The sequence below is a fragment of the Eublepharis macularius genome, chromosome 12 (assembly GCF_028583425.1).
Source record: "Eublepharis macularius isolate TG4126 chromosome 12, MPM_Emac_v1.0, whole genome shotgun sequence".
NCBI lineage: Eukaryota > Metazoa > Chordata > Lepidosauria > Squamata > Eublepharidae > Eublepharis > Eublepharis macularius.
In genome coordinates, this window is record NC_072801.1 from 33,147,430 (window position 1) to 33,170,718 (window position 23,289).

Genomic DNA, 23,289 nt, shown 5'->3' on the forward strand with positions numbered 1-23,289 from the left:
TGGAGAACAGAATGTGTCAACTCCCTCACTTGATGATTTTCTGTGTATGCAGAAGAATGTTGTCTGCTATTTGAAATTGATAGTTTTCTATGCATGCAAGAGACTTTGCTAAAATAGTGAAGTCAGTTGTTGTTTTTCCCTCCTGGATGCTGTTGCCTTTGGATATTAATTTCTCCTTCTGGGATGTGGTTGTCAGAAACCAGAGTTATATTACTTCATGGAAACAGTGCTGAGCAAAGCAAATACTTTTGGCCTTTCAAGATGCTTAAGCAAGTTGTGACTGTCCACAAACAAGCTGGAATATCAGTCTTTTCCCCAGGAAGTATACAGACTGGGGAATAAATGGATGCTCCATTTTTAGCGAATTTGAGAGAATTCTTTTTCTGTTGGTATAGCTGTAGATAGTCTGTATCTTGGAGAACTGAAATTTCATGTGACCAGAAAGACCAAATTCTGCAGTTAAAGTATTGGAAAGGGTCATATCTTGTCCAGAGGCTACTAATAAATATCCTAAAATTGGTAGCAGACTCTTAAGCTGCATACAGTCTCCTGCCCCAATGATTCACCTGTTTTAGGTCATGAATTAGTGTTACATAGAAACAACTAGCATACCTCAAGCTGTGAGAAAGCAGGGGTCTGATAAAAGAAAGGCTGTTTGAGCAGGAAGTAGAGAAGGAAGCAGGGGAATGGGGCATGAAATCAGAGCCACCAGGAGGATAGAGAGGAAAGGATACAGGGGGGAAGTGGGCCCTGTAAGTCCTGGGAACCCTGCTAGTAATAATATATTAAGCAAGCATTCATAAGGTTCTGTGAAACTAATAAATTTATCTTTATGAATTTGTGAGCTTGACAGGACCCATCTTACAATGTTATTAGCATGTGGGAAATTATATGACTCTTTGGATAGGTTGTATTCCATTAGGATGCCAATCGCTGCACTATATCCTTCATTTCTAACAAATTATGTATATACCTGTACATAGCTTTCATTTTTGTTCAGCGTATTCAGGTGGAATTGAAGCTTTTTGAGATAATCTGAAATTTGATTCTCATGACTCTATGGCAGCTACTAAATTCTGCCTTGGGAAACTTGCTCGTTTCAGATATGTTTCTGCACCGTAGGTATACAGTGCTGTATACATACTGCAGAGAATCCAGAGCTGTTCTAAATAAGGACATTGACTCAGCTTTGGGGAGTTATGAGATGGAAGAAGGCCCCTCCCCAGCCTTCTTCCTCGGGGTCTGAGGCAGTATACATTAGCAGCAATTGGTGGTTGGGAGGGCTAGTTCCCATGTGGCTCTCTCTTAAGTCGTATGCAATGCTTACAGGATTTTGAGACTAATGGAAAACAATGTTGTCTCTTCGCTTTTGGGAAACCATTTCCAGGTTTCAGCAGTTTCTCAGCTGGACAGACTCTCCATAAATTGCATGAGAAACAACAAACCTTCTAAAGAGCTCTCCAAATATGAATGCAGAAAGGAGCAGATTTGTTGGACTTTTTTTGCTTGATTTTTCATTCACAAAGTGTTTTTCAGGTTGTTTTGACTGTCTCTAATCTTTCGGATCATGGAATGCAGTGTTAGATCTTTTTGATTCCCACAGGGATTGTAAACTGAAACATTCAACAACTTTTGTGTTATTCTATTGTTTCTAAAAGGAATACGTCCTGGATATTGGGTGCTATTGCCTAACAGAACCTTTTTACTCTGAATAACTTTTCAACTAACTGAGCTTGTTATTAGTAAATGCTATCCATCAGAGAACTGATGGGAAACTGTCTTACTGAAGCTAGTGGTACTTCTGATTGTTTAGATGTGTTGTCTCTTTCCATCCAGGAAACTCGGGATCCCAGTTCTAAGGCAGTGAAGGGACAATGCCTGTAGAAGTAGAGGGGCTATGGCTCAATGGTAGAGCAGCTGCTTGGCGTGCAGAAGATCCCAGATTCACTCCCCAGCGTCTCTAGTTCAGAGGATTAGGCAGTAGGTGGTGTGAAAGACCTCTACCTGAGCCTCTACCAGAGTAGGTAGTACTGACCTTGATGGATCAGTGGTCTGATGCAGTATAAGGCAGCTTCATGTGTATAAGATTCTAGTCTGGATATGTAGTCTCTGCTGGTCCCCACAACTCTCTGTCGCTGAAAGGGACCATCCTAGGACCAGTTAAATCTATATGTCTGGTTTTAAATACTTCCTGTGAGGCATACTAGGGAAAGGGGACATTCGCTTTTTCCTGAGATAGTTACTGTGTGATACAGAGTAGTAAAACAGGATTGTGAGAACTGGAAAAATCCCAGGTGCTGGCTTATTGAGGTGTACAACAATTTAAGCCAATGCCTAGGAATCTGAAAGTATTTGTTCAGACTTGCTTGAGCCCTTTCAGATGTGCACCCCTGAGATGTACCCTTAAAGATGTAACCTTTGAAGATCGATGGATTGTCTTGTTATAAAAACATAGAGCAGCAACATATTCAGTGATAACCAATGTGCCCTCTAAGCTGTGCAGTGTTGTGAGCCAAAAATACATTCCATGAGCCAAAACAGCAGCTTGCATTAAAGTTCTGATGCAAAAGTTTTGGGAAAAATTTTTTTCAGCCTACAGAGCACCCGTTTTTCAGTCTACAAAACACAAGATGTTCAAAGTAAAACCTTTGGTATCTTATAGCCTGATCTTCCTTTCCAGAGATCAACTTGTACAGTTCTCTTCTCTACTCACCCCTCCTTCCCCACACTTTGCAACACCCTTGTGAGGTAGGTGGAACTGAGAGGATGATGGGATTTGAGTAGGGCTGTGCTATTCGGGTTTTGCTTCAGGTAAAAATACCCAAAGCAGACCCAATTCGGTTAACCCTGGTAACCTGAATCAGAATACTGAAGCAAAGCTTCGGGGCTTGTTTAAGGGGCCCTGCCGCTGCTTGCAAGCCCTTTAAACACCAACCCCCCACCTCCCCCCCACCTACCTTGTGGTGGCTCTGGGTCAGCTCCTCTGCCGCCGCCGCCACCACACGAGCCTGCGGGGTGGTGGGGAAGGTCAGAGCCTCCTCCTCCTCCAGCCCTTCCTGCCCCTCAAATGGCCGCGGCGTGCTGGTGCCGCAGCGGCCATTTGAGGGGCAGGAAGGGCCGGAGGAAGTGGAGAAAGCCCTTCCTGCCCCTCAAATGGCTGCCGCGGTGCTGGCACGCCATGGCCATTTGAGGGGCAGGAAGGGCCAGAGGAGGAGGCTCCGGCATTTCCCACCACCCCGCAGGCTCGGGTGGCAGCAGAGGAGCCAGCTGGCTCCAGGCCGTGCAGCCTTGTGCTGCCGCCGCTGCCGCCCAGCTGATAACCCTCCCACTACCAGGTAAGTGGGTGGGGGTGGAGGGGTCTCCCCAGGGTTGGGTGGGGGGGTGGAGGGGTCTCCCCAGGGGGGTGGGTGGTGGTGGTGGGGAGTTCCCCCCTTGCTTCAGTATGCTCCAGATCTTCACGGAGCATACCGAAGCGATCTCTGGAACCCGAATCAGGTCTTAAGTGCTGAAAGCTGTCCAAGAGTAAAGAAAAGTCAGAGACAGTGAAAGCTTTAATTAGACGCAGATAAAAATCCGTTACAAACCCATTTCAAGTTGAGAAAACAGCTCCAGGGTGAGGGGAGGGCAGTTGAAGCCCCTTCTTCTGATCCAAATCAGGACAATATGACAATTCAGAATTAAGTTTCTACAGGGAACTCACAGCTGCCATCCTGCAAAACAGTATTTGCTTTTTAAACAAGGGTGCTTATCACTACAAATTATTTATAGGGTTCTTCTTGCTATTCCCCTCCCTGCCCAAGACACAGAGACTTCTTTTAGAGTTTAAATATTTCATTTATTGAAATACAGTCTAATCTTTTTGAAGAAGCAAGTTATCAAAACATATATGATTATTAATATAAATCCTACAAAGATGGAACACAGAAAAGCAATAAGAATAAGGTTTGCTAACATTTCCTAATTGACTCTTAAGTTTAAAACAATCAAAGCCTCTATGAAGTGCATCCTCATAGCATACAATACAAAGGTAAGATTCTCATCTAGGTCTTCATGTGATTTCATTCAGTCAGAACCCAGACATATTATCTGAGTTGGCACTTTTATAGGTTATGGTATGCAAAAATCTAAGATCTTTTTCATGTGATAGCATAGATAAACAATGATTGGTTTAATAATTATTCATATTTTCTACTGTATAACATTTTAATGAGCCAAAAAGTGACATGCTATACAACTTGCAAAATAAAACTATACATCTGTGAAAAATGACAGGAAGACAAGAGTAGATCAGCACTGGTCCATTGTATAATTTGAGGACATTAATCTAGATACTGTCCATTACTTTTAATTAGCTATCAAAGATGAAAGTACACCTATGTTGTTTTTCAAGAAGTAAGAAAAAACTACCAGAATTCATGCAGAGTTCAGAAAGTTCACTAGAGTGCATGTGTATTGCTCACTTTAATCTTACTACATAAATGGGTAAGCGTGTTCAAGACGATTCACCTCTATTCCACTGCACGCCCCCAGCAGGGATAAGAGGCAAGTCCTTGGAAACAGCTTGCCCAGGAGGCTGGCGCAACAGCACACCACACTGCCTGCTCCCCTCCCCCCTCCAGCTGAGCAGTTCAGCCCCATAGGGGCTGAACCTAGCGGTGGGCAGGCACAGGAGTGCGCCCCGCTGACAGCTCCTCTCCTCCCCGCAACACTCCCTGCACCTCTAGCCTGCCTGCCCAGTCCGACCCCAAATGGGGCCGCTCGGGGTGGCTGGCAGGTGCATCAGCGCCCAGCTGTCTGCTTCCTCCCCCCCCCCCCCATGCTTCCAGTCCGATCCTGAATGGGGCCTCACCGGGTTACTGGCTGGCAGGCACAGCAGTACCCCACTGCCTGCTCCCCTCCCCCTGAACAGGCCGAATCAGGTGGCTGCCAGGTTTGCCTGCTCCCCCATCGCGGTGCTGGGAAGGCGGCAGTGCCAGTTCCAGCCACCCTGCCCTCCCCCAATCGGGGCACTAGGGAGGGGGCAGTGCCTGGCCCAGCTTCCCTGCCCTCCTCACCCTGATCAGGGCATGGCAGAGGGGGCAATGTCTTGCCTGCTTACCCTGCCCTTTCTTTGGCAGCAGCAGCAACCTTTATTGGCATTACATCCATGTTAACAAAAACACGAGACGCAACCAGAACTCAGTCTACAAATGCACAACTCACCTCATAGATGCAAGATACAAAAATTTAGCTACAGTTTCGATAACTTTTTGGTTCTGAGTAGCCAATAGGAAAATAACTTTACGTTTATCATATTTTCCAATTTGCTCTCTCAACAGCAGGTCAATGAGTGTGGGTTGTATATCACAGTAATAAGTACAATACAAAAACACATGTTCCAGGGTTTCTGTGTCTCGCTGAACACAAGTGCATAACCTGTTAGCATATGGCGTTTTATGGAATCTCCCATAAAGTATCGCATAAGGTAGCACATTAAACCAAGCTAACGAATAAGCTCTGCAATAATGTGGGGCCACTAAACAAGTGAGATATTCTGCCCTATACTCATGGGGTAAAACCCCCAAACCTAGGGGTGAACATCTGCCTATTGCAAGACTCCTGAGATTCTGAATCTCGATGTCAAGGAGTCTTTGATCAGTGCATAAGCTAATTTTTCTGTGAGGGAAAACAAATCTTCACTCTGCTCTTTCTAGAGCCCATTGTATTGTTTCCCCACAACGCGCTTTGTTCCTAGTATACTATAATCCTTATATCTGTGGCAGGTTGGGGAGGCATTATTTGCACAGAATACTTACATGTGCTGCCTCCCCTAACAAATAATAGCCTCTGTGCTGTTTTGGGTCAGGAAAGCTACACAGGGAGGAAGGCTGAAGGCCCCCCCCCCAAATGCAGTGGTGATCTGAGTCAGGCCCCTGTGGGACTTCAGAATTGGGTTCACAAGTAACTTGGAGCTGCCGTTTTGCTTCAAGTCCCTATAGCGATCATATTACAAGGCCCTAGCATCTGGCCTGTCCCTGGTAAAAATAATTTTCAACAGGGCCATGGGTAGTGTTCGATTTCTGTTTTACAAACCATGTGCACTCTTTATTTTTTGTATGTAAACTGCATGTAGTAATAAGCACTCTTGTTATGGTAAGTACTGCGCAAAAGAATGAATCCCATTATAAGTTTGAACTGTTTTATTTTCTTAACAGATTGGCAGCTAAATGAATTTAGTAGCCAGATGTTGTTTGTGGTTTGAGGATTGGTTTTGTGTTGTGCTTTGTTGAGAACTGAAATCGCATTCAGTGCGTATGCTATTTTGCTTAAATTTGTCTAATTTGCAAATCATTGTTAAGGAGCCTATCATGTAAGCATTTTTTCCTTGTGAAGTTGGCACTGACAAGTGGCGGACAGGTCAGATTAACCATGATGCTCGACAGGGATGCAAGCAAGGACAAGATGACTTACTTTACTGGCTGTTGAATTAAACATGGAAGCTAGTAGGCCGAAAGTTTAGCCAGAGGCTCCAGTTGGGTTTTGGTTCTGTTTTTTCTTAACCCTGCCATATTTTGTTTTCCCATTGCTTGATCCAATTTTTAACCACAGGTGCATGGTGCTTCATAAGTTTGTATCTTACTTCCTGAAGCGGTTTTGTTTCAGTGCAGTATCCTGTTCCCTTTTGATATTCTTCCTAATTTTGTTTAGCAGCTCTTCCCTTCCCAGTGTCCAGTAAGTAAAAGTGTGAAGCTTTGAAGCACTTGCTTAGCATTGTTTCAGTTTGTAAATAACAGTTCAGGGGATCCCCTCCTCCTCCCATCATTTGCCTAAGCCTCTGCTACTCACCCTGTGCTCCCAAAAGGCAGGGTGGGAGATGAGATGAGCGAAATGCCACTAGCATTATGCTGTGTTTCCACAGAGAGTGCTTATAGCAGCTGCTCTGTGAGTCTGAATAGGGGAGAAAGCAGCTTAATATTGAGTAAGGCTGTGTGATGATTACTACCTTTCTCTTCCTGCTATCATTAAAATGCAGGGCCAGCTGCATTTTAAGGCTTGAGGGAGAATGGGCATTCTTTGTAGGGAGGTCTTACTTGCCCCAAGCTAGCCAAGTGGTTGACCTTGTCTTTCTTTAGCTTTCTGTGGCATAAGCAGCATGCACATGTAACTTCCTGGAATTCAGAAAGCATGTTGCTTGCATATTACATGAAGAATTCTATTCTGAAGTCTCCCTCCAGCACTTTAGATCTGAACAGTTGGTAAAATTCTTGGAGCTTCAGGCTAGTTTCCCCATTAATAAGACCAGTCATGCCAAAATAAGCTTGCTTGGTAATGGCAAACCATTCAAGGCTTTTAGTGGATATATCTTCAGTCCTTGCAGGCTCTGCAGAATTGTTGCCTCTTTTTTTCTTTTTTATAAGCATTTTATAAATGCAGTAATACTCTTGACTATTAAAACCAACATGCAATTTAAACTGATTAGATTATCGTAGCCTGAGCTTTTATAGTCATAAGCCTCCTTCATCAGATACACGGTTAGGTGTTATTGCTAAAATTATTCAAAAGCAGCACAAGAAACCCCAGCCTAGCAGAGAATGAAAACATCTAGCTTTGGAGGGTAGGCCTGATAACATATTTGGGGGGGGGGGTCCCTTCATGACTGCTGCCTTGAAAATCTACATAATACTTAAGAGAGTTTATACGCTAAAGGCAGAATATACATTTTTAAAATAAAAAGTAGGGGCTGAGGTAGGGGAAGTTTTGTTTCTACAGTACTAGCATTCAGGGTCTAGAAGACATACGTCCTTGAAGACTTCTAAATGAGTGTAAGCAGTCTTCTCATCATAGACTAGCTGACAAGGTGAGTTTTCCCCCCCCTTGATGCTAGGACCTCTTCCATTCTTCTCTTTTGGTATCTCCAACTGATGCCCTTGGAGTTAAATGAAAATAAAAAATAGTAGTAATGTGGAGCAAATATCAAAATATAGCATGATTAGGATTCTGTATCTATTACTTTTTTTGTCAGTTCAGAATGGTGTACATGATTCTCCCCCTCCCTGCTATGTGCCTACAGAGCATTGCTCCTAACTTGTAATGCATCCTTTTAGCAATAAGTTTTGCCTCCATAAGAAAATAATGTGTGTGTCTTCTTTTGCAGGGAAATCACTTTGATCAGTATGAAGAAGGCCACTTGGAGATTGAGCAGGCATCCTTAGACAAGCCTATAGAATCGGTAAGAAATCACTTGTTGCTTTCAGCATCCGCTACAGGCCAAGTATCTCACCGCTGGTCTACGGCAATGAGTGCAGCTTCGCAAGACAAGTTTAGACTCTTACTGTAGACAAAGCAGATTAGGAGTGTTTTCTAGTATATTTGCATGTCTTGTGCTAAAATTGATGTGAGAAAAGATACTAATCTATATCATCCAAGAAGCATTTTTTGAAAAAGAGAAATCTAAACTCTTGATGTAGCAGACAATTATTGCTAAATATTGAGTACTTTAAAAAAGAGGGGAAAAAAGAAAATTGATTTATGGCCCTGAAAGGAGCTAAAGAGGGAAATGGGATTTGATTCTCCTTTGTTTAAATATTCCTTGGTATGAAGTTAAGTTTAGAACAAAGAGACAAGGCAGCATTAGAAAGAATTCACTCTAAGGAGGTGGGAGTAAGATTGGTGGTGGTGATGAGATATCAAAAACTTTGGTTGATTCCTCTTCTATCTGAATCAACTGATGAGAGGCTGGAAATAGGAAAAGAAAGCAATAATTTTTTGCTCCCTTTTCCTTTTAAGAATATCCAGGCTCCAGGCCACATTGGTGTGGTGGTGGCAGGCCTACAGCAGTTGTTGTTTTGCTTGCTGCCCAAATGCCTCTTCAAGGCTCAGTATTTAAAATTTACATTTGGCAATAATCTCATTGGAACACCAGTTTGAAAAGAAATGGGATGGATGCACACCAAGTATCATGAGTAAGGCTGTGGAAATGAAAACAAACAACATTTTCATGGCTGGATTAATGGATATGCCCTGTCTCTGAACCCATCCCTTGGTTCTGCTCCATCCCCTGAATCATATGCTACACTCCTGTCTCAAGGGACTGCAGAGGCCCTTTGCTTCCTTGCATTTGTCCTTATAAAAATGCCTCTAGGCAGAATCATGCTTTTCCACTCCCCCACTCTGTTGTTATCACTCTTGTAGTTTGCAGCTGTAGTCAGGGCATGAGCTGTATTGTAGACAGGCAAGGCAGCTGAGACTGCACTGCTGACCACTGTGGTGAGCAGCAGGTGCAATAGAACAAGGGCAGGCTATTGGATAGTGTGTTAGAGGCTGAGTAAAACCCCTTCCATAACTTGAACAATGTTGACCTAATCCTGCACTGAGAGAGTGCTTACAATCCTCCTGTTTTCTTTGGTGCTTGCTAGGAGTGCTGTATATAACTGGGAAAGCATAACTGTTGAAAAATCTTAGGAGAACGTACAAAAAAGCAACATCTCTACATCTTAGAATTCTTGTTAAGCTGCTTGGGAACTGTGGATGTCTGAAAGCAGTATTCTTCCTCCCCATTCTCGGCTGTGGCAAAGCCAGTTTGTCTAAAAGCTTCTCCTTAGGGGTTGGAAGATGTAGGACTTTGGCATCCAGGGGACCCATCTCCAGTAGTGTTTCTAATCCTAGGAGTTGGTACCACCCACGACTCAGCTCTTGCTCCTGTGCCCTTTATTAGGGAAAGGCCCGCTATGTCCTTATTTAGCTTGTTTTCCAAACAGGGTCACTTGGGTCACTCTTGAATCATCAACTCACACAGCTCTGGCTCTGCTCTAGAGAATTCTTAGTTGTGCCATTAATCCAGCCCTGTTAATGCTTTGCTTGAAGACTTCTGAATATAAACAGTTTTGATTCCCATTGTGCTTATGATTGCTTTTTAAACCTGTGGCAGTAGGAAAGAATATATATATATATATGCTTTCCTGTGTTTCTACACAGGTTGGTGTGTTTGCGTACGTATTTGTGTGCGTGTTAAGATGTTCACAGAAATTTACACAACTTGGGGTGTTCGACATTTTTTCTTCCACAGCAGTTGGCCCAAATTAGCTAAGCAGCCATGACCTGGTTTGTATTTGCATGGTCTGCATTTTTAATTTCTTTTCTAGGATTTCCTCTCTCCTCCTCCTTCCTCCTGCTCCCCTCCCTTCTTATTTCTGTTCTTCTGGTCCAGTGAACACTGCATTTTAGTATCTGTCAATGTGCTGGCATGAAGCTATAGGCATGGCGGTCATTGATGACGCATGAAATAATGCTGCAGAGGGGGCAGGATGGGTGGTGGTGATGAAGCTGCATTTGATTCTGTAGAATTATTCAGCTTTTTTTGCCAAAAATATATATGTGAATAGAAATACCAAGCCAGATCCCCTCTAAACAAATGTCACATGGAATAGTTCGAATCGGAGTGCTATTGTATGCCATGCTGGAGATGTTAATACAGTTACTCTATGATTCACATCTTACATGTTTATGGTGCATCGACTACTACCTATTGGCAGAAGGGACTGTGAATGATAGTCCCCTTCTGTAATCAACACAAGCAAATTAGCCCTTGTAGGGTGTCTCATTGCATTGCAGTCAGTGTGCACAGCAGCCGTGGAAAAATCCCAGCTGCTTATATGTTTGATTTTGTTTGATCTTTTGATCGTTGGTCTGCATAATAGACCAGATATCTCAGTTTTATTAATGACATGCCTATGGGCAGAGACTTGAAAATCATCATGTAGTCCTTTCAGTGTGCAACATGTTTTAGCTTTGCTGATTTTTAGAGCAGCAACCTAGATTTTTTGTCCCCAAAATATAATAGATTCTCATCTTTGGAACGGAGTGTGAATTGCTCAAGGCTGTCCAGAGAGTCCAAGGAGTATGAATTCAGTTCTAGCCTACTTTAGCCATGGGATTATATTGGATTCTTTTGCTGCCCATAATCTTGCTTCACCTATTTCTGGGAGCGAAACTCTGTTGATGTCATAACATGATGATAACTGGATTTTATTGGGGGGAAAGGGGGTGAAGGCTACCATTGGGTTATCTTAGAACTATTGTGTACCTCAGGAACAATTGCAAACATTTGCGAGAAGTCTCAAGATAAATTTTTTGGACATTGCAAAGGGAAGAGATAAAATATGCAATTAATTCAGAGAACTTCCAGGCTCCCAGTGGCAATGACCTACAGAATCCCAGTGATGATGCCTACAGACGCCTGGGTGCTCAGATTTCTCTACTGTAATTGAACATGCAGTTTTTTCAATTAAAGTGGGAAATCTCGGCGCCAAACTAGACGTTATGGCAGCCGCTGGTCTGATCCATGGCCTCTGATGTAATTTTAGAGAAGAATTTTACCATTTAAAAATACTGTGAGGAATTGGGCCTGACATAAAGGGACTAGGTGATCTTGTCCACTCTTGCACCCTTTCAAGTGTTGAAACAGCCCCCTTCCCCGACAGCATTTTTAAATGGCTAAATTTTTCTCTAAAATAGGTTTGGTGGCCACAAGTCGGAACTGTGGCTGCTGTAACATCTAGTTTGGTCTTTACGCTCTCAAAGTATTTATTAGCCAGGTATGTTTGACAGTTATCTCTCAGCTCCTCTGGACAGTGTACTGAGTAATTTTTAGTCTTCCAGCACAACTATAACTCTGGAGAAATTAAACATTTTCAAAGGCTTAGTATTAGAATATGCTCTAATTGCAGCTGCAATTATAAAGTTTGCCCTAATGCTCTTAAATTAAAGAAAATGATGCTTTAAGAATTTCTGCTCACCTTCAGGAAAGCAGCTAAGGACAGAATGTTGCCTCTTATTGTTGAATGTTGAAAACTCATTTTTTTTCTTTCCAGCAGCAAATAAAATCCAATTTTCAGCTGGAAATGTAAAATGGATTTCTCGTAAGGGCTTAATTGTAGTAAGTAAAGCGTACTAAAACATAACTGGATTTAAGTTTCTAAAAAGCTGTTGAGGCCTTGGGGGTGGGGAGGGGGGTTAGGCTCCAAAACCTATAAAATGCCCAAGAGGAAGCACAGATTCTCCTTGAAACCTCTCTGGGGAATGGCTTTGCTTGGGAACACAGCTGAATTCACGCATGGCTCTGCAGCATTATCTATTGAGGGGATGCTGACTTGTATTGCTACAACATGGAACTTGGTGATGACAAAGAAAATGTTGTTTGGGAGTCTACAGATCATTACACTAGTTGAGAATATTATTTTAGTGGCTAGAACAGGAGAGAGCAACTCTCCACTTGGGATTTCCACTTGGGACTGATTCTAGTTCTGTCAGGCTTATGGGTCTGCTGCTAGCTTATAGCAAACCTTTGCTGTTTCTGGCAGAAAGCCCTATCTTTGTTGTTACACTGCTGCATCCTAAATGCAGTTTGGAGCCTCCCCACTCCCTAAAAGCCCCCAAGGGCTGTCCTTCAGTTGTTGGGACACACTTCTCAAGAATTGCCTAAAGGAGTGTGGAGGGGGCCCTCATCATCATCATCATAATACTTAGATTTTGTATATCATTGTTTAAAGGACTTCACAGTCGATTGCAGTAATTTTTACTTTATCCCTGTAAGATAGGTCAGTGTTGTTAAACTTGCATTGTAGATGCATGACTGAGAAAGAGTAGCTTGTCTAAGGACATGTGTTGAATTTGTGGCTAAGATGAGATTTGAACCAATGACCTCTTGGATCTTGGCTCATCCTCTTACCTAATGTGCTACACCACCATTGTCTCATCTGCTGCTAAGTGATTGATCTTTCAACAGTTACTTTACTGTGGAATGAATTCCCCCCTGCATTTGGGATATGTTTGTTAGGGCATCAAGGCTTCTAGGAACCAGGCTCACCCCCAGATTTTGTGGATAGCCTTTCACATTTCACTTGCATCCCCTTATAAAATGGAATTAATTGTGACCAGAGTTGTGAGGTCAGGTCAAAACAGTAAAGGCCTCAGCACATTTGCAAGAATCAAACTTGGAAAATGCCCATCAGTGGGGGAAGCGATGCGTAGGATATATCACTCAGGGTATGAAACAATGATAAAATACTGGTGGGCTGTCATGGAGAACATGGCAGTAGAGTCTTGCTCAGGGCTGACTTAGAAGCTATTCAGGGGTCATTCAGTGCCACATTTATTTTATTTTATATACTTAATTTGTACCCCACCTTTTTCTCCTGCGGGCACCCAAAGCAGCTGGCATTGTTCTCCATTTTATTCTCCCATCAGTCCTGTGAGATAGGTCAGGCTGAGAGGGTATGAGTGGCCCAAGGTCACCCAGCAAACTTCCATGGCAGAGTAGGGATTAGAACCTTGGCTACGCAGATTCTAGTGTAACACTTATCACCATGCCACACTGGCTGTCATGGTGTAGGGCACAGACAGAATTATGTCTGGTGGTCCTCCGAACCGATCCCAACTGGGAGAGCTGCATGGTAGGACCCATATATTGTAAGGCCCATGGATTCCTCTTAGAGATGAACACACCCAGTGTCATTGGCAGATGGCAAATTTTGCTCCAGTTACTGCACTGTCTTCAACTGTTAGTTTTACCTTCTCCATTAGATTGAGATATAGATTACAAGAGCAGTTTCTGCCACCCCCTTGTAGAAGAAATGACCATTATTTCCATTACCTCCCTTCCTTCCCTGTCCTTTTCACTTTGTGTCCTGCTGTGTCTGGCTATGAATATCCTCTGAGTTATTTCCTGACCTGCCAGCAGGTTGCAAGCATTGTACCACAACAGCTATGACCCAGCAATGAAAGCTTGTTAGGATTCTCAGATCTTATCTAAAACTCTGACTTGGCCCCAAACCAGGTTCCAGTTTTCTGCACTTTGCAGCAGTATAGTCATGACAATATCGAATAGTAAAAGCCTAGAGTAATTGGATAAAAACTGTTTCTGAACATTCTATTTGCTATACCACAAAGATTAAAACAGGCTCCCACCTTCTCAGGTGGGAAAAATGGTTTGATTTGTTGCCCACTAGTTGAAGTTTTCTAGTTCCATTCTCCCCCACCCCATTAAGATGCCCCAGTGCTGTATCTTTGAGTGTTGCGGGCAAGTTAATGCTGGTCAGAATGTGTTCCTTTCAACCCTGCATAGGAGCAAGAGCAAAAGAGGGAGTCTGTAATAGATGAAGAGTCTTGGCTTTTTGACACATTGCATATCTATACCGATCTGTGGACTCCCCTGTTTCCAAAGTGTGTAACTTGACTCTGCTGCCAGTTTGACATTTAGCAGCAGCCTGGATGTGGTTGAACACTATAAATACTGTGCAATGTAGAGACACTGAATGGTGTAGCACTACTCTTGGGCTTTTCTCTCTTGCCTTCACTGTGTCATCTACAGTAAGCTCTAGATTTGGGGGAAATCTTTTTTTTATTTATATATATATTTTTGGGTCTCTTGTTTCGCATGGTATCACCCTCTGTAGCACCTCGTCTTTCTGCTTGTGGATTCCTTGATGCACAGTCAGCATCCCTTATGGAGCCACTCAAGGGATAATGATATAGCCTGCTGATCCTGATCTGAATCAGTTTGATCAATTGCATTCATGTGCCTTCCTCCTTCTCCCCCTTTCCCCTTAGGTACCTAACTGAAAGTGGGGAGCCACTCACCACTGTCTTAAGAAAGTGTTAATTAAGCCACCATGCTTACAGCCTTTTCTGTAAAAACCACAGTAGCTTTCTCTCCTCTTACTACGTGAAGGCTTGTTCATCACTGGATAGCCCTTCTTGATTAGCCCATTACTATGCCCCTAGAAGAGACCCACCCACATGGGTATCCTGGTGTAATTGAGTATATGACACGTCCGGCCTCTCTTGTTTGACCTCACAAGAGGCAGATGATCCTCCATAAATATTAAGAGAAAGTTGCTTTTCAAAAAACCTTGGCAATGGTCTTGAAAGATGGGGAAGGTAGCAGTTGCAAGACAGTGAGTTTTCCCTTTTGCTACTTTAGTGCCCAATACCTTGTGTGCCTGATACTTCCTTAAAGAGAGAGAGACACCTTGGAAATGGGATGCTGCTGGCTGGGAGCTGATGCTTTAGCTTCGTATATATGAAGCATGCACAGCCTCTTGAGTGGCTTGGTAAGCGTGGTGCTAATGTGTATTACCCTCATTGTTTTTTCTCTCCCTTTGCCTCTCTTTAACATTAGCTCCTCCCCCCGGTCAGTCACAGCACTCTTACAACTCCCCGCTGGTCTTGCATTTATTTTATGCTTTCTGTTCTTTAATAAATACATTACTTGCAAGTAGTGAATTGAAAACACAGCAAACAAATTAAAAAAAACAAACTACCGTTAGTTGGTTGGACAGTTTCTTACTTTGTGTTACATTTAACTGTTCTTTTGACAGCCCAGTTTTTAAAGCCAGGTTCGTATGGAAATGCTTTCACTCCACCTGCACCGCTTTTGGAAATAGCATAATGGCTTCATTTGTCTGTTTTCTTTTAGTGCATTCATAACACAACACAGTTAGCACAATGTCTCATCTGAGTAGTAGCTATCCTTTGGCGGGGAGGGCGGGATATAAACGCAGCTGTTTTCGGCCAGCATTTCTTGTCAACTAACTACTCAACAGCTTAGCCAAAGGCTGCTGCGTTTTGTAATATTAACGTCTATGACAAATAAAAAAGCAAACTTCCGTGATTACAATCTGAATAATAGCAAGTCCTGTCAAAAATTACTATATTACAGTATATATGTACCATTCCTGCACTTGCACATGGAGCTGCATTATACTTAGTGAAACTGTTGGCCCACCCAGCTGTGTTTTACGTAGTCTGACAATTGTTTTCCAAGGTCTCCGAGGTTGTTCCCAGCCCTGCTTCCTGATACTCTCTTTGCTGGAGATGCTTGTGGTCTGTTACTGAGTCATGGCTCATATTTCAGGAGAACCTGGAATTTAACCCCAATTCAAATGTCTGACAATTGTAAGAACTGACATTCCATAAAATGAGGTTTATTATCAAAAATTATATAATGGCATTAAGGTTCTCAACATTTTCTGCCTCTGTCAGACAGCTAATACTTTGGGAATTATCTGTTGGATGCAGAATGGGCTGGATTCCCTTCCTTTCAGGAAAAATCTGAGCCTTTGAATAGTAAGTCTGATTGAAGATCTGGAATAAAACAACCCACAAGGAAGGTTTTGTATAGTGGGGACACTTAACAAAATAGCTGGTGCAGTGAACAAGTAAATCGCTGGTGGGACTGAAACCTATAGCAAAAAAAATTAAATTCCACTTAGTGCTGCTAGGAAAACATTTTTTTAAATAAAAGAAGCTTATTTATATTTTTTAAACTAATTTTAATTTTTTTAATGGAGCCTTCTCCAGGCTCCAACCAGTTGGCATTTGTACTTGGATAACAACAGAAATATACAACTTGACATTAATGCTCTGTCATCAGAAAAAAGAAGCAAGTACCTTCAAGATAATCATGCTTTAGAACTAGAATAGATTATTATCTTTTCCTATTAATATAAACATTCTTCTAAAACTGTTATTTAAGAAAGCTAAACTTGTCTTTCCACCAAATGAATTACTTTTTGCGATTTTAATAATAAAATGAAACCTAATCAGAATGCCAGGTAAGGCCTTTAGGAATTAATTTTATTTTTAATCTGTCATTTGGCATACAATTTCTGGGGAAAACCACATTCTGTAACCTAAACAAAATGTCAGTGGCACAATTTGCAGGTTTTATTTGGCTTAATATGATACTTGAGTAGTTGTAGCTTAATTCTGCCTTTAAGGACAGCACCAGTTTTTGTTCTGTTTATTAAGACTAGTTCTGTGGCCAAGCTGTAATAAGAGTCCATGGTCTGCATAAGCTGTATAATAAGCCCTGCACAAAACACTTTTTCTTTATTCGGGCCTCAGATCTCTGCCTCTCCCTCACATCTTCCAATAGCTTGACCAATGCTTAAAATAGTATTTCATAGACTGACACACAGAAGTATAATTTGCCATATTGCAGTTCTGTTGCAGCCACAGCACTTCTGGAAACTTCCTCCTGATAGGGGGTGTAAATACTGATCTGAAGATAACTTCACTGGTTGAGTACCTTTCCCCCTCTCTATTTTGGGTGAGAATTATAAGCTACATGAAGCTGAATTACAGCTGTTGCTAAATTCCAAAATGTATGAGAGATTATACCAATCTCCTTTTTTTCCTGTCTAAAGAGACAAATTTCCACAGCTGTCAACTTACCACCTTTCTATAAATTATTTTGCAGATATATTCATGATCAGATTCATTGCTTAGGTCTGTGCTAGGACTGAGAGTGAATTTATATGTTGCTTCAGCATAGGCATGTTCCAAGGTCTCTGATTGCTGAGATAATGGGGATGCAGTGGGGAGGAACATCTGAAGTTGTTGGTGGTCAGCCTCTCAAGTGCCACTGATACTTCCCTCAAAATGCCCCCTTTTCTCTTGCCTTCCCAAGCCATTTTTCTTTCCCTTGCCTGGGCACTGATGTGGTTGTTCTGGGAAAAACTGAATTGAAAATGCCCTAAATAAATCTTGATCTGATTTTAGAATGTTTATTGTGACTTCTGTTTAGTGAACAATCATTTAAAAGTGCCCGTGTTAATTTTATGTCCCAATTTCAAGAAATATTTGAGTTGAAAGATTTGTTTTTAAAAAGTTAGTCAAGTGTGGTTTGACTGTTAAATTCAAACAACTTCAAAGCTTTATGTGGAAATTATTTTGTTATAATAATATTTGTAAAATTTGAAGACAATGTATTTCCCTGATATTGCTAATTTAAGGAAAAAACAAATCTACTGAAAAAATGTTAGTACACTAACGACACGATCCTATGTTGAGCTACTCCACTGTAAATCCATTGAAATCAGTGGGTTAAACTGGACGAACTCGGACTAGGATTGCACTGTGATTTTAGCATATCCAAAGAATTGTGCATAATATGCCATGGATGTGGTTGCTCACTCATCTTTGATCAGAATTTAACTCTTCCATGGAAGTCAGTTTCAGTTATTGCAATCAAAGATCAGCCAACATCAATTTAAGAGCATTATCTATGCACAAATAAAAAATCTGTATATAGACAATAAAATATATAGCCTCATTATATTCCAGTTCTACAGAAGTCACTGCGGAAACTTAGTTTCACATTGTCTCTTTTCACACTTGCATTAGTTCCATATCAAATTAGTGATTACAATATCCACCATGCAAAAGAAGACATAAAAATAATTTTAGTTTTGGCTTACCCTGCACAGCTAATCAGATAAAACTCAGTCTGATTTTTAATATGGATTATTCTATGTATTTATGGTTTTATCCCCCCTCGATTAAAAAAACCAAGAAAACATATTTTTTTAAAAATAAAAATATTTATTTGTGCAAAGCAAAAAGGAAAAAAAAGAACAAAAATAAAATATGGTGGCAGATCTATATATAGGCTTCTATAAAAAGTCTCTAGATAACTAAAAATAAGTTCATGAACAGTTGTAATCTATATGCAGTAGGTTCAAACATTGAGGAGTTTATAAATCCTGAATTTAATGAATTACAGGAAGTGGACTTTTGTCTTTCAAATGCTGTAGTTTAAGTCTTTTACTGACTGTAAGGACATGGACAATTGGGTTCCATGAGATAGGTAAATAGTTTAAAAGTACATAAACAGCCTCAAAAATAAACGAGTATGCTAATACAAAATTAATATGACTAAAGACTTGCTCCCTAAAGGACTGAGTAACTGGACATGTCCAAAGCATATGCTTAAGAGATGCATCTTGCAAGTTACAACACCAACAATGGGACAATGTACTTAATCTTTTACTAATAAGGTGTTGTGATGTCCTATATACTCTAAACATAATGTTTTGCTGAATAAATCACTGCTTAAGATTCACAGAAGCAACAGGTATAAGGATTAAAGCCATGTCCCGTTCCTTTGGCAGAACTGAACGATGTTGCTTCTTGCACAATTCAGGGGTACTCACCTGAAAAATATTAATTACAACTTTGAAACTGCTACATTTGCCTAATACTGTGTTGGCCAGGGCATCCATTCATTGCTGTTAATTTTATAAAACCACCAATTTCTTTTTAGAAATGGAAAAGTTTTCCATGGAAAAATAAAACTGCTGGAAAATTCTGCACTCTTTATCTAGGTATTTGAGCCTACTTCAAGCTGTGGGACGTATTTGGAGAAAGAATTCCATGGCAGCAAGGGGGCAGGGAGGGAGAATAGACAAGCATTGGAAAGGTTAAGATTTCCTTCACTAATTTTTTCTTCCAGGTCTCCCCCCCCCCCCATTTTAACAGAGTGGAAACATGAAGTGGGCATTTTTTCCCCTCAGAATTTCTAGTTCTTTCCTAATTTTCCTCTATAAGTGCGAGTTACAATATCCTAGATTATCTGGGGATGTTTTAATGCTATGCTTGTGGACTAGTTGAAAAGGAGCAAATCCTACCATGAGCAGAGTGCAGTTTTCTCACCACTAAACTGGTGAAACAACTCCCCTGTATCTGAGTTTAGCAGCATGGCTCCTAGTCACACCTGAAACCCAGTACCTTTGTGTTTATAAATCCAGCCCTTAATAAGTTTAGAACCTTATTTTATTTAACTCTTATGCAAAAGCTGACACTCAGTTGCTGCATCACTTCCCCTCTACTTGCATTCATTTTGGTCCATTTTGATTTTCCTTTTGGGAGATGAGACATTATGCTTGTTGTGTTTTCTCCCTACATGCACTAATGGTTCCTTGCTGTTTTAACCTTTTGCTAGGCTTGTTCCATTCTAACATCTTAGTATTTCTGTTAGCTTATATGTGAAATGCATCACTCAGTCTGTGCTTGAGCTCATTTTTACTTTTAATTTCTTGGTTTCTTTTAATTGGTTTATATTTTAAATTTGTGTTTTTACTAACCTCACTGTACCTTTTTAGTTTAATTGGCTGCATGCTCGTTTATATATATTTTATATATATATTTATTTATATTAAAACAACAAACAAACAAAACAAAAACCCAATCAAGTCTAGCCTGGATTTTGCTCTGATTGTGTTTTGGTTTCTAGTGGTGGGGGCAAGTCTGACACTTAACAACTTAACTTGATCTTCTCAAAGTCTGATGCACAAGCAAGTAAAATTATAGACTAAACTCACTGTTTTTCTTTGCACAAATCAAGTGGTGCTCTTTAGGTGATGGATATGATTGTATAAGTAGTTTTGATTTCATGCTTTTCAAATGTCATTTTTTTTCCCCACATTGCTTTTTTCCCCGTTACGCATAAAAGTTGCCCAGCACACCATCAGAAAGTGTGATGACCCTCCCTGAAACCCTGTTACTATGGAAAAATCTTGCCAGCTGTTTTTTTGTTTTTTGCTTCTTTCCTTTTTATTTATATCAGTATTTCCCCCTTTGGGCATATATTGCCCATCAGTAGCTTATTTTATTTTTGCATGCATATATGTAGAAAATTTTCTTGTTCATGTGTTTAAATGTCTTTGGGAAGGGAAGAATATATTATTGGAATATTTTTGGTTTGTTTCTCTGTTCTGTCTGTCAGGATAATATTGGACACCGCCTGCTACAGAAGCATGGTTGGAAGCTGGGCCAGGGTTTGGGGAAATCTCTCCAGGGTAAGTAAGAAGCTCATCCATTAAAATGCTCATTTTATTTATTATGTTTCTAGCTCAGATTCCTCCTCTCCTCCAACCCCGTCATGTCCTATTGTACCTATTGAGTTTTACATTCATCATAACACACTCAGTCTCTATTGATACATACAGGTCCAGCATGGGGTGTTTGATGGTAAAGGTGGCTGTACGCCAGGTCTTATTTAAGGAAGGCTGAAGGCTGGGTGTTAAACTGAAGCAGGCAGGACAAGTGGAACATACTCATCATGGGCGTTTTGTGCATCACCTTGTTGACCTCAGCTGCGGGGATGTAGGGCCACTGTGATTTTGGTTTGTGGATGAAAACACAGCTAAAAAGCAGATGGGAAAGATGACAACCTGTATCAATTAGCCAGAGAATGGTTCTTCTGCCTAAAGGATGCCACTCTCAACATTATGCTTCAAGACTGCATATATGGTTTGCATATGTAAAAGGATCCTGCTGTAATGTGGTTAGTTGCTGATAATTGCCTCTTGAGATGTGTAAAAAAACTTTATTAGAATAATAAAAGGGTTTTTTTTCTATGAATCTAAGGAAGTTTGTTTTCCTTCCATTTTAAAATGTCTATGTGGTGTGTGTGTTTGTAGTGTATTTGAGCTTTGAAGCATCATGTTTGGATTCCAAATTCTTAGTAATTTAATTATTATTGCACAGTGGGGCATTTCAGCTGCAGAGAATGATACAGGCAGCAAGAAAGATCAAAGAGCAGGGTCATTCTGAAAGCAGAATCCATGCAGCAGTTGCAAGTGAAGAGTCACTGTTTTCTCAGTCCATGGAATGGGTCCATGGGTCTGTGGTAGAGCAACTGTTTTGCATGCAGAAGGTCCCAGGCTAAATCCCTGGCACCTTCAGTTAGAAGGATCAGGTGGTGTATAATGTGAAAGACCTCTGCCTGAGATTCTGGAGAACAGGGTTGACAATACTGACCTTTATAGACCTGTCGTCTGGCTCACTATCAGTCAGCGACATACGACAGTGATCCATTTCCCTCTTACTGGGTGGGTGCTTTCTATAGACAACTACTATTGCAGTGTTCCCCCAATTTAATACCACTCACTTCAAGACAAGGGGAAGCCCAGACTCACTAGAATTTGCGCGTGGCCTTGCCCTCATCAGCCTTCCCCTTGCTTTTATGTGGCCCCTTCTCCACATAATGCCTGAATTGAAAGGTCAGCCAGAGTCTACAGGGGAATAGACATGGGCACGAATCGAAATACAAAGCAAACTTCGTCACAAAATGAGCCATTTCATGTGTTGCGAAACAGCGTTTTGTGGGGCCGCAGTTATGAAATTATCACGAAATTCATTACTTTTTGGCCTGTTTCGTTAGCTTCATGAACGATTTGTAATTGCAGACAGGCTGGCGCCAATCCATTGATTCCCTAGGCAACAATGGGCCCACACCTTTTGTTGCCATTGGAAACCCCAATCATATCCCACTTACCCTTGATTGGCAGCTCTCCTAGCCATCTAGAGAGCTTCCATTCTGCCCTATACAGCCAGGAGCTGGGGGTCAATCCCCTAGGCAACCAAAGAGGTGGCCTTTCTGTAGCCATGGGCACACCAATCTTACTCCTCCCAACCCTGTTAGGCAGGTCTGTCAGCCAACCACAGACCTCCTGTTCTGATCTATGTCAGCGTTTTGCTGGGATTGGAGTGGGGAGAGTGTATGGAAGGATTTGGAATTGTGCTTTTGGCTGCTGCTGCTTTAAAGAGACTGAAAGAAGCCTCTTATTTCCAGCTGTTGGCCTTGCTGTGGGAAGGTGTTTGGGTGAAGGTGCCTTTTTTCCTCCACCCCACCCCACCTCTCATTCTGTCTTCCCGGCCCAGCTCCACCACGGCTGGTCCTTCGTCCTCCTCTGATCCAGCAACTCCCGGTCCCTGTTTCAGTCATGCACTCTGGCAGCACTTCCCTTCCCGATCAACGTATTGTAAACTGGGAGGGTGGGTGGAGGAGAGCCTGCTGAAGTCTCCCTGTGAGTTTGGCATCTCCGGGTATGAAGGGGACTGTTGAAATGCCCAGGGTTCTGACAAATCACGAATCTAACTAATCATTTTGGCAAATGTGTCAATTTCGTGAAGTTTCATGATTTGCAATTCGTGGATGGCAATGAAACATGAAACTCTCATTTTGGTCTTTTTCTGTTCCATGCCCATGTCTACAGGGGAATAGCATGAAGATTTTCTGATGTGTTAACCCCAACTGGCATTAGAAGAACAGAGCCTCTTTCTCTAAAATGATAGGGAAGAACTGTTATGCCCCAAATGTCTGTATTTTCCATGCATTTCTTCAGCTTCTTCTGTTAGTGTGGCAGTTCTGATAGCTGAGGTTTATTAGCTTCTGGAAAGAAAGTCTTTCAGGTTCTGTCTGTTACAGAACCTGCTCATTCCCCAAACTATGTATAGTTCTCCCACCCACTCAACTGTTTGAGAACTTTCCATTTAAATTTTTTGCTACGTAATTTTAATTATCACAGGCATTAACAAATTTTCTTTGGATCTAAACGCTGACCCAAGTATTTATTTTTTTACTTATGTACTTTGGATTTCTATTCTGCCCTTTAGTAGGAGGCAGTTTTTTTTTCTCAAGCAAGGAAGCAGGATGCTGAGAAGGAAACTGGTCTCCTAGGGATG

The 23,289-nt window shown here is 41.5% G+C and overlaps 1 protein-coding gene across 1 annotated transcript in view; it reads left to right on the forward strand.

The window, feature by feature from the left end:
* GPATCH8 (G-patch domain containing 8) overlaps window positions 1-23,289 on the forward strand; it is an 83,527-nt gene that overhangs the window by 15,062 nt on the left and 45,176 nt on the right. The window contains exons 2-3 of the mRNA XM_054992598.1: window positions 8,135-8,209; window positions 20,546-20,618. Of these exons, the coding sequence (XP_054848573.1) occupies window positions 8,135-8,209; window positions 20,546-20,618 (148 nt within the window). The remainder of the gene's footprint in view (window positions 1-8,134; window positions 8,210-20,545; window positions 20,619-23,289) is intronic.